The sequence below is a fragment of the Sorex araneus genome, chromosome 6 (assembly GCF_027595985.1).
Source record: "Sorex araneus isolate mSorAra2 chromosome 6, mSorAra2.pri, whole genome shotgun sequence".
In the NCBI taxonomy this organism is placed as follows: Eukaryota; Metazoa; Chordata; class Mammalia; order Eulipotyphla; family Soricidae; genus Sorex; species Sorex araneus.
This window is the reverse complement of record NC_073307.1, coordinates 166,824,215-166,835,157: the sequence shown is the minus strand read 5'-3', so window position 1 is coordinate 166,835,157 and position 10,943 is coordinate 166,824,215. Positions and strand designations below refer to the sequence as shown.

The following is a 10,943-nucleotide window of genomic DNA, read 5'->3' as shown; positions in this document are numbered from 1 at the left end:
GGGCCTGGACTCAGCGTTCTCCCTGGGTCTGGACTCAGCGTCCTTCCCAGGCCTGGACTCAGGGTCCTTCCCCAGCGCCTGGACTCAGGGTCCTCCCCGGGGCCTGACTCAGTGTCCTCCCTGGGCCTGGACTCAGGGTCCTCCCCGGGGCCTGGACTCAGCGTCCTTCCCGGGGCCTGGACTCAGGGTCCTTCCCAGGCCTGGACTCAGCATCCTCCCGGGGCCTGGACTCAGGGTCCTTCCCACGGAAGTCTGCAGAACCTGACCCACGCCTGTCTGCACACTGCAGAATCAAAGCTGCGGCACCCACGCGTGGGCCCCCACCCCCGTCCGTGTGGGGGGTGTCCGGGCCTAGCGCCCGGCCCGCGATCCCCTTCCTCACTGCTCCCCCGCCTCCCGCAGCTCTGGCCGCGATGCCGCGCAGCCCCACGTCCAGCGAGGACGAGATGGCCCAGAGCTTCTCCGACTACTCGGCGGGCTCCGAGTCGGACAGCTCCAAGGAGGAGACCGTCTATGACACCATCCGCGCCGCGTCGGGGAAGCCGGCCGCCGCCCGGGCGCAGGAGAGCCAGGAGCACACGCTGGTCATCCGCATCCTCATCCACGACCTGCAGCAGACGGTGGGTGGGCTCCGGGGGACGCCCCACCCCCAGCACGGTTGTCCTTGCCCGACGGTACTGCCCCGCTGGCGCTCTGGCCCCGCCCTACCATTAGCCCCGCCTACCCACAAGCCCCGCCCCACCCATCAGCAGGCCTGGCCCCTCCCCTCCCGCAGGCCCCGCCCCACCTTCTGGCCCCGCCCACCCTGCCCACAGTCCCGCCCAGTGACCTTGCTCTGACCACACGGGCCCGCCCCACCTGCCAGCAGGCCCCACCCCACCTACAGACCTCGCCCCGCCCACTGGGCCTACCCCGGCTCCACCTTGCCCACGTGGCCCCGCCCACGGTCTCGCCCAGCCCGCCAGCCCCGCCCCCACCACGGTCCCGCCCCGCCCACATGGCCCCACCCCCCGCACGGCCCCTCCCTGCCGCTGGCTCTGCTCCCTGCCTGTGCCCTCTCGTCCCCTCCGCATGGAGGAGCGTCAAGGGCAAAGGAACACGCCCCCCAGTCCTGCGGCACCCTGCCCTGGGCTCTGTTGGATCCGAAGCCTTTGCTTGCAGCTCTTGCACTTCCTGGGACCCTCCGACTGACCCCTGGCCTCTGGGTCGCCCATTCCTGGAGGCTCTCACTGTGTCTGTGGGGCCCCCAGTCCCCATCTGCTGTGCCGGCCCGCGGGCATGGCTCTAGTGTGCTGTCAGGAGGGTTTTCGGGGGCCTCGGGGATCTTTGGGGCAGCTTCCTCAGGGCGCGCTGCAGAGCGCTGCCGTCCGCTCTGGACGCTGCCAGAGAGTGCAGCGGGCACTCACCCCGCCCGACGCTGCCCGGGGCGCAGCGGGCACTCACCCCACCTGACGCTGCCCGGGGTGCAGCGGGCACTCACCCCGTGTCCGGACGCTGCCCGGGGCGCAGCGGGCATTCACCCCGTGCCCGGACGCTGCCCGGGGCGCAGCGGGCAAGCAGGTTTCCCTGTTACACCTGCTGTCTGGGACCCTCCAGAGGCGAAGGTTCTAGAAAGGTCTTCCGGGGCCTCTTTGAGACGTTCTGAAGCTGCGCCCGGGTTGCCTCTATCCCCCCCTGCCCGTCTCTCGGGGAGGCGGCGGAGCTGGTTTCTGGGGGCCCTGAGGAAGCTTTAGGCTGAGCCCATTTTCTGCCTTGGCACTCGCGGGGCCATGGGCAGCATTGGCGGACGCTGCTCTGCCCAGGCGGCCTCCTCCTGCCTCTGCTCACCTGCCCGCCCCAAGTGCCTGGAGCGGGGTCCTCCCCGGGGCCTGGACTCAGGGTCCTCCCCGGGGCCTGGACTCAGCGTCCTTCCCAGGCCTGGACTCAGGGTCCTTCCCCCTTGCCCAGTGTGGGCTGCTGCCCCGATCCTGCTGCGGGGACTCAGGGTGCACCGGGGCCTGCCGTTGTAGGGCGCATGGAGGGTGCTCCCTCAGACAGGGCGTGTCCCCTCAGAAGGGGCGTGTCCCCTCAGACAGGGCGTGTCCCCTCAGAAGGGGCATGTCCCGTCAGACAGGGTGTGTCCCCTCAGACGGGGCGTGTCCCTCAGACAGGGTGTGTCCCCTCAGACGGGGCGTGTCCCTCAGACGGGGCGTGTCCCCTCAGACGGGGTGTGTTCCCTCAGACTCCCCTCAGACGGGGCGTGTCCCCTCAGAAGGGGCGTGTCCCTCAGACGGGGCGTGTCCCCTCAGACAGGGTGTGTCCCCTCAGACAGAGTGTGTCCCCTCAGAAGGGGCGTGTTCCTCAGATGGGGGCGTGTCCCTCAGAAGGGGCGTGTCCCCTCAGACGGGGTGTGTCCCTCAGACCAGGTGTTTTCCTTCAGACCAGGTATGCTCTCAGACCAAATGTGTCCCCTCAGGCCAGGTGCATCACCTCAAACCAAATGTCCCCTCAGACCATGACTGTCCCCTCAGACCAGGTGTCCCCTCAGACCGTGACTGTCCCCTCAGACCAGGTGTCCCCTCAGACCGTGACTGTCCCGTCAGACCAGGTGTCCCCTCAGACCGTGACTGTCCCCTCAGACCGTGACTGTCCCCTCAGACCGTGACTGTTCCCTCAGACCAGCTGTGGTCAGGAGGCCCTGAGGTGACTCTGGGCTCCGAGCCCCTTTCTGGACTGAGCTTTAGCCGTGGGTGATGCCCTTTGGTGTCGCTGGTGGGCAGGGACTGTGGTGGTCCTCACCCCTCCACTTGGGCCCTCTCAGGGTCCCCACGGCCTTTGGGGTGAGTTGAGGCAGCACCGGCCAGCGAGCCGGGCCTCAGGAGCACTGTCCCCGTCATTCCTGGGGGTGCCCTGTCCGGGAACGGGTGGGTGTCGAGGGCTGCCCTGGTGTGTGGTGGACGCCTGGCGCCCCCCTGCGGCTCAGAGCCCAGGGCCGTGTCCCTGTCCCCTCCCCCTTCACTGCTGGCATCCTCGGGGCGCTCCCCCCCACCCTGGAGGCTGCCCGGGACCCTCGTCCACTGTCCCCGAAGCTGCAGCTCGGCCTGCCCGCCGCCCACGCCCCCTCCGCCGTCCCTCGGGCGGGCAGTGCCCCCAGCCTTCAGTGACCTTGGCGGCCACTTCTCAAAATAGAAGCCGCGTGGTCCTGCCCACCCCCTCACCCCTGCATCAGCGCACGCGGGTGACCTGAGGGGCCGCCGGAGGACGCCCTCCCCGCACGCGCGGGTTTTGGGTCCCCCACCCCCGTGCAGGGCCGCCCCCCCCAGTCCCTCTCCAGTGCCTGGGGCTGTGGGGGCTGGGCATGGGGGGTGCAGAGGGCACCCCAGACCCCCTCCTCCACCTCTCCCCGTTAGTCACCTGCAGCCTGCCGGGGGGGCCTTGAGCCCCCTCCCCCCCAGGAGCCCTCCTGCCCAGGGTCCCCGTTGCCTCCCACCTTCCGCCCTCAGGCCCCGCCCCGGGCACCCTTTGGGGGCTCACTGCCCCTGAGACTGTCCCTTGGCGGACCCTCCCTCCCTCCCTCCGCCCTGCTGAGTCGGCTCTTCTCCCGGTGGTGACCGGCACTGCTGCAGTGTCCGTGCTGACCGGAGCAGTAACCCTGCGCCCCCAACCGCGCCACCGCCGTGGCCTGCGCATTCAGGGGTCTGCCCTTCACCTCCTGGCCCGGCTCTGAGGGGCCCTGGGGGGGGTTGTCCCTGCCGCTTGCCCCTGGGGCCGTGGCCGCTGCTTGGGTGGGATACATGTGGTGTCATTGGGGGTGCCCTGACCGTGGCCACTTGGGTCGCCCCTGACTGTGGCCAGCGCGGGGTGCCCTGCCCGTGGCCAGTGTGGGGTGCCCTGCCCGTGGCCGGTGTGGGGTGCCCTGCCTGTGGCCAGTGTGGGGTGCCCTGCCCGTGGCCAGTGTGGGGTGCCCTGCCTGTGGCCAGTGTGGGGTGCCCTGCCCGTGGCCGGTGGGGTGCCCTGCCCGTGGCCAGTGTGGGGTGCCCTGCCCGTGGCCGGTGTGAGGTGCCCTGACCATGGCCAGTGTGAGGTGCCCTGCCTGTGGCCAGTGTGGGGTGCCCTGCCCGTGGCCAGCGTGGGGTGCCCTGCCCGTGACCAGTGTGGGGTGCCCTGCCCGTGGCCGGCGCGGGGTGCCTGACCGCGGCTGCCTCTGCAGAAGTGCCTCCGCTTCAACCCCGACGCCACGGTGTGGGCGGCCAAGCAGCGCGTCCTGTGCTCCCTGAACCAGAGCCTGAAGGACGTGCTCAACTACGGGCTCTTCCAGCCCGCCAGCCACGGGCGCGACGGCAAGTTCCTGGACGAGGAGCGGCTCCTGCGCGAGTACCCGCAGCCCACGGGCAAGGGCGTGCCCTCGCTGGAGGTAGGCGGGGCGGGACGGCCCCCTGCAGGGCGAGGGGGGCCTCACTGGCCTCACTGGCCTCCTATGCCGCTGTCCCGTCCAAGCCCGCCCTGGCTGGGGGCGGCGCGTGTGGAACGGGCTTCTGGACCCCCGTGGCCCCCACCACCGGCTTCGTCTCTTTCCACACTGGCAGCCCCCTCTCGTGTCTCTCACACCCCCGGGTGGAACTGGGGCCACGGAGGGGCTGAGGGAGGTGGCGGGGGCAGCTGGGGACTCCACGTGCGGGGCTGGCCCCCTGCCCGTCACCCCCAGCTGAGGAGGCACCGTGGGCACAGCCCTGGGCGGTGCGCCCCCGCCTTGACAAAGGCCGGAGCCGCCGGGAGGGGGTGATTGCAGCCCCTCCCCAGGGACCCACATCAGGAATGGGGTGGGCTGGGGGAGCTCCCCAGGGCGTGGGGCTGCCGTGGCCTTCCCGCTGTAGATGCTCGGCAAGGGGTGCTCTGGGACGGTGCTGGGGTGCGCCCGGGGCTCCCCGCAGCCCGCATCCTCACCCGCACCCCCCGCCCCCTGTCTCCGCCCCAGTTTCGCTACAAGAAGCGGGTGTACAAGCAGGCGAGCCTGGACGAGAAGCAGCTGGCCAAGCTGCACTCCAAGGTGAGGCGGGGGAGGGCGGGGGCTGCTGGGAACCTGCCCAGGTGGCACACTGCCCACCCCCGGGACCCAGAGGGCTGCGTGCGCGCTGACTGGCCCGCATAGGGACCCCGCCCTGGGCCTGGAGCCACAGCTGCCCTCGGTGCCGGGGCATTACCTGCTCAGACAGACGGAAGGATTAGATTGTCTAAGACGCGGGAACCTGCCCTCTGACCCCGCCCCCACCCCCAGGCTGTGTCTGGAGGGGGCAGCGTGAGGATGAGCCCTTGGGTGCTTCGCAGGAACAGCACGGGTGGGGGCATGGGGGTGCGGGCAAGGGGGTGAGAAGAGTTGGGCATGTGGGGTGGGAACTGTGGGGAGTGCAGGACAGTGCCGGGCAGGATGTATGGATAGGCGGGGCATGTGGGTGGGCGGGGTGTGTGAATGGGCGGGGCGTGTGGGTGGGCGGGGCGTGTGGGTAGGCGGGGCGTGTGGGTAGGCGGGTGTGTGGATGGGCGGGGTGTGTGGGCAGGGCATGTGGGTGGGCGGGGCGTGGGTGGGCGGGGCATGTGGGCGGGCGGGGTGTGTGAATGGGCGGGGCGTGTGGGTAGGCGGGTGTGTGGATGGGCGGGGTGTGTGGGCAGGGCATGTGGGTGGGCGGGGCGTGGATGGGCGGGGCATGTGGGTGGGCGGGGTGTGTGAATAGGCGGGGTGTATAAATGGGCGGGGCATGTGGGTGGGTCTGGTGTGAATGGGCGGGGCATGTGGGAGGGACGTGTGGGCGGGCCGTATGGGTGGATGGGGTATGTGGTGGACTGGGAGGCGGGCCTGTGGGTGGACTGGGAGGACAGGGCTGTGGGCGGGGCAGACGAGTGGGCACGAGTGCAGCGAGCAGCAGGGCTGCTGGGCTTGGGCTCCCACAGCGCGGAGGCTGTAGGTGGACACGGGGCAGTGCGGGGGGTGGCAAGGGGCCGGGCGTTGCAGGGACTCTCGGTGTGTGCCGGCAGTACGGGACTGTGTCCTGCCCTCACTCGAGTCCCAACAGCGCGGGTCACCTAGAGTCTGGGCCAGCAGGTGGCTGCCCGTCCCGCTCAGGGCCCACTTCTGCAAGGGGCATGCCCAGGGCGGCGCGAGCATGGCGGGCAGGCGCTTCTGCTAAGTGGCCGCGACTGCCCTCCTAGACCAACCTGAGGAGATGCATGGAGCACGTGCAGCACCGCGCCGTGGACAAGGTCGCCAAGGTTCTGGAGCGCGGCCTGGACCCCAACTTCCACGACCTGGAGACAGGAGGTGGGTGTGGCTCCGCTGGGGACACTGTCGCTGGTCTCCGTGCCCCCCCGCTGAGCCGGGCTGTCACTGTGTGCGAGGGGGGGTGACTCCAGCCTGCAGTTCTGTCGCCCCCGCGCCTGCAGCCTTATCTCCAAGATGAGCGGCCACATCTGTCCTCCCGCTGCCCTGGGAACAGCCACTGGGGAACGTGCGGCGTGGGGGTCCGTCCTGCCGCTCCTTGCTGCTCTGCACTGTCCCCCCACATCTCACCAGCTATCCTGGGGTGGGTCCCTAGGCACAATCTCTTCTGGGGGTGCTGAGAAATGTCCGCAGTGACCTGGGGGGGGGGCAGGAGACCGGGAGCAGGGCAGGGGCGCTGTTGGGGGCAGGCAGAGGCCAGTCTGCTGCCCCCCCCATGTCCCTGTGCTAGATGCTTGTCACACCCGTGGTCATGTGCAGTTCAGAGGGTGAGGCCGCTGGGGTCCCAGGCCCCTCAGGAGGGTCACCCCTGGGCTCTGAGACAGCAGCGTGGGGGTACATATGCACCTTCTGTGCAGGGGACACTCAGAGCCAGAGTACAACACACAGGATGCTCGGGACATGCAGCGTGTGAGGGACACACAGAGCATGGCATGTACAGGACACCGCCATGCACAAGACACGGGCATGCATGGGACATGGGCACACACAGGACACGGTATGCCTGGAACATGGCCACGCATGGGACACGGGCATGCACAGGACACGGTCACGCATGGGACATGAGCATGCCTGGGACACGGGCACGCACAGCCCCCTAGGAAGCCAGGAGCAGCCCCTTCCTGAGTTCGGGACACACCTTGGGGGCGGTGCCCGCAGCACGAAGGTCCAAGGTCTGCGGGGTGGGGGGGGATGTGGCGGAGGCTGCAGGATCTGGAGCCGGCTGCAGCCGTGGGGCTCGGGGACCCGGTGCTGGCCCTCTCCTGCCCGGTGGAAAGTTCCAGACAGCGCCGAGAGGAGGGAAGCAGACGCCCCCAGGGCCGGGCTGTCTCCGCTGTGGCTGGAACATCTGGGAAGAGACAGTGGGGTGGGGGGCTCAGGCAGGCAGACAGCGCCGAGGGTCCCTGTGGCCCCGGAACCAGCAGGAAGCCTGGGGGGTGGTGGGCGGCCGGGGTGGCCAGAGCCCAGGTCAGCCCCTGCGGCCGGCGGCCAGGCCCTGTGCCCCCACCGCCCCGCAGGCTCCGGGGACGCATCCCGCTCCCAGGCTGCACAGTTAGTCCCGGGGATCTGTGGGCCCGAAGCTGCCGGCTCGCCTGCCTCTGGCGTCGTGCTCAGGACCTGCCGCCTCTCCCCTGCTCCCCAGGGGCCGCCCCAGGGGAAGGCCCCGGAGATCACAGCCCCCGGGTGCCCCGGCGCAGGGGGAATGAGGCTGGGTGGGGGCTCCCCGAAGTGCCCCCGGGAGGGCTGGCTGGCCACAGGGCCACACACACAGTCAGGCTGTTTCCAGAACCACCGGCACAGGCTTCAGGGGGTGTTTCTGGGTCGTGGGTGTCCGCCGTGGCACCTCCTGTGGCCACTGTCCCCACTGGCTCAGAGCGTGGCGGGCTTAGAGGTTCCAGAAAGTGGCCCGAGAGGCTGCTGGGCTCTCCCCTGCACGTGCCCCCGTCCCGAGGCTGGGGGGTTTGTCCCAAGGCTGGGGGGCTTGTCCCAAGGCTGGGGGTCTGTTTCCGGCTCCTGGGCTCGGAGCTTCCTTCCTGTGCCGTGGCTCCGTCGTGCTCAGGGCCCGTGGCTGGAGGCACTTTGGCTTGATTCCTAGTTTTCTGGCCCCGGCGGGTGGGGACAGGCCCACTCCTGGCTGTGTGCTCCAGGCCCATGCCTGGTGGGGCTCGGGGCCCACGTGGGATGCCAGGGCTTGAACCCGGGCCGGCCGTGTGCAAGGCCAGCACCTCCCAGCCGAGGGAGTGGTTCTAGAGGAGGTGAACTTGGCGTGGTCTGGGGGCCGCGCGCGAGCTCGGGGTCCTGGCCAGCCCAGCTCTGTGCACGGGAGTGTCCCCACCTCGCCCCGCCCCAAGGCTCGGCCTCCCTCCCCCCTCCTCCCTAGTCCCCCGCAGCCACCCCCACCTGCTCAGCCTTCCATCCAGTCATGCTTCCATCTGTCCCTCCTCAGCCAGCTACCAACACCCGCTCTCGCCCGGTTCTCTTCCCTCTTCCCCCTCCCTCCTCCCCCCTTCCTCTCTCTTCCTCTTCCCTCCCTCCTCCCCCCTTCCTCTCTCTTCCTCTTCCCTCCCTCCTTCCCCCTCCCTCTCTCTTCCTCTTCCCCCTCCCCTCCCTCTCTCTTCCCCTCTTCTCCTCCATCCTTCCCCCTCCCTCTCTTCCCTCCTCCCCCTCCCCTTCTTCTCTCTTCCCCTCCTCCCTCCCTCCTTCCCCCTCCCTCTCTCTTTCTCTTCCCTCTCCCCCCTCCCTCTCTCTTCCCCTCTTCCCCCTCCGTCCTTCCCCCTTCCTCTCTTCCTCTCTTTCCTCCCTTCCTCTCTCTTCCACCTCCCTCCATCTCTCCCTCTCTCTTCCTCTTCCCCTTCCCTCCCTCCCTATTTGGCTCCTGGAGGACCCAGCCCAGCCCTATGGGACACTGAGTCTCTATGTGGGTCTCACCTGCCCCGTGCCCTAGTGGCCCGTCTTTCCCAGAGTGGGGGAGGGCACTGGGATAGCCCAGGGGGCATCCAAGGAGTCGCTTAAAATGAGATTTCCCGGGGGAGGGGGTGGTGAGGGAATTATTTCTCTGTAAGGGGGAGGTCGTTCAAATAATCTGGGTGTCCTGCTCTCTCTGTCTGAGGACGCGTGTGCGGAGGCAGGTACTGCCCTTCCCAGCCCCCCACCCTTCCACCCCCCCCCCGCCCCCCCACCCCCGCTCGGGCCCAGGCCGAGACCTGACCTAGGGGCACCAGCGCCCCCTGCTGGCTCTCCAGGCGCCTCAGCCCCAACTGCCCACATCCTGCGGGGGTCTTCGGTGGCAGCTCCCAGCAGCTGGGCGAGAGCGTGGGGTCTTCAGACTCAGCAGGAAGGATCCCTGCTGTGCTCCCGGCCAGTGTGGGGCTGAGGAAAGTCCCAAAGGCAAAGCCCAGGTCCCGTGCAGACGACTGTGGGCACCTGCTCCCGGGCCGGCCCGTGTCGCCCTGCAGGGTCGCGGTCCTTCCCTGCTGCTGCTCGCCAGCCTCCTGGAGGGTCTCGGCCCCCACGTGGGGGTGGGGTGGGATGAGCCCTGTGCAGGGGGGACGGCAGGGGCGGGTCTCCAACTTGGCCCTGGTGGGCCGCTGTGCCTGGTGCCGGCTCCGAGCACAGGTGTTTTGGACCCCCAGAGACACCCCTGACCCTGGCCGCTCAGCTGGACGACCCCGCAGAGCTGATCAAAGCGCTCCGGAACGGCGGGGCGCACCTGGACTTCCGCGCCAAGGATGGGATGACGGCCCTGCACCGGGCAGCCCGCGCCCGCAACCTGACGGCCCTGAAGGTGGGTCCGCGACCCGGCCCCGGGCCGGCCCCAGCCAAGCCCCGCCCAGAGCAGCTCTCAGCCCCGCCCACCAGGCCCCGCCCACACCTGAGCCAAGCCCCACCCCTACTTGGCCCTGCCCCTCCCCACCCCAGCCAAGCCCGGCCCAGAGCAGCTCTCAGCCCTGCTCCGCCCACCAGACCCCGCCCCGCCCCTGAGCCAAGCCCCGCCCCTGAGCCAAGCCCCGCCCCTAGTCGGCCCTGCCCCGCCCAGAGCAGCTCTCAGCTCTGCCCCGCCCCTCTCCAACCAAGTCCCGCCCAGAGCAGCTCAGCCCTGCCCCGCCCCTGAGCCAAGCCCCGCCCAGCCCTAGCCAACCGCCGCCCAGCGCTAACCCCTAGTTGGCCCCGCCCACATTCCACTTTCAGCCCCACCCATGTACTGCATCCGGCCTCGCCCCCAGCCAAGACCCGCCCACATGCCGCTGCCTGCCCCAGCCACGCCCACTTCCGGCTCCGCCCACACGTTACTTCCCACCGGCCCCGGCCCCACCCCCATCCCGGCCCAGCGCACATGCCTTGTCCTGTCCAAGCCCCGCCCTGAAGCCACGCCCCTACCCGTGCCCTGCCCTGTCCCGGACCCTGACCCAGGAGACTGGCCAGGAAGCTGCGACTTCCCCACCCACGGGAAGACACAGACCACAGGCTCGGACGCCCAGGTGTGGCTCTGGGCAGGAGCCAGAGGCGAGATGCAGGCCCAGCCTCACTGCTGCGGTCCCCGGCCTGGGGGGACTCCACCACCCTCCGCCCATCGCGGCGCCCACCAACTGCAAACTGCCGGGAGCTGGCCGCGCTGCGAGCCAGGCTGCAGGAGCAGGGCTGACCCCGCCTCTCTCGCTCTCGCAGACCCTGCTGGAGCTCGGCGCGTCCCCCGACTATAAGGACAGCTGTGGGCTGACGCCCCTGTACCACACAGCCATCGTGGGGGGCGACCCCGGCTGCTGTGAGCTGCTTCTGCACGAGCACGCGACCCTCTGCTGCCCGGATGAGAACGGCTGGCACGAGATCCACCAGGTGCGCCGGGCCAGCAGGCCCCGCCCCTTCTGGGCTGGGGGCGGCACCCAGAGGACCCTGGACGTGTCTCGCCTCAGTCCTAAGAGACCCAGTTCAACTCATATCCTAGGGAGACCCCGGGTTCAGCCCCTTCTTCTGT

The 10,943-nt window shown here is 69.9% G+C and overlaps 1 protein-coding gene across 7 annotated transcripts in view; it reads left to right on the top strand.

The window, feature by feature from the left end:
* Nucleotides 1–402: 402 nt before the first annotated feature.
* SHANK2 (SH3 and multiple ankyrin repeat domains 2) overlaps nt 403–10,943 on the top strand; it is a 164,605-nt gene continuing 154,064 nt past the window's right edge. For all 7 annotated transcript variants that reach the window (XM_055143023.1, XM_055143022.1, XM_055143017.1 and 4 more), the window contains exons 1-6: nt 403–620; nt 4,190–4,393; nt 4,955–5,026; nt 6,184–6,292; nt 9,604–9,755; nt 10,637–10,804. In XM_055143023.1, the coding sequence (XP_054998998.1) occupies nt 414–620; nt 4,190–4,393; nt 4,955–5,026; nt 6,184–6,292; nt 9,604–9,755; nt 10,637–10,804 (912 nt within the window). In that variant the 5' untranslated portion in view covers nt 403–413. The remainder of the gene's footprint in view (nt 621–4,189; nt 4,394–4,954; nt 5,027–6,183; nt 6,293–9,603; nt 9,756–10,636; nt 10,805–10,943) is intronic.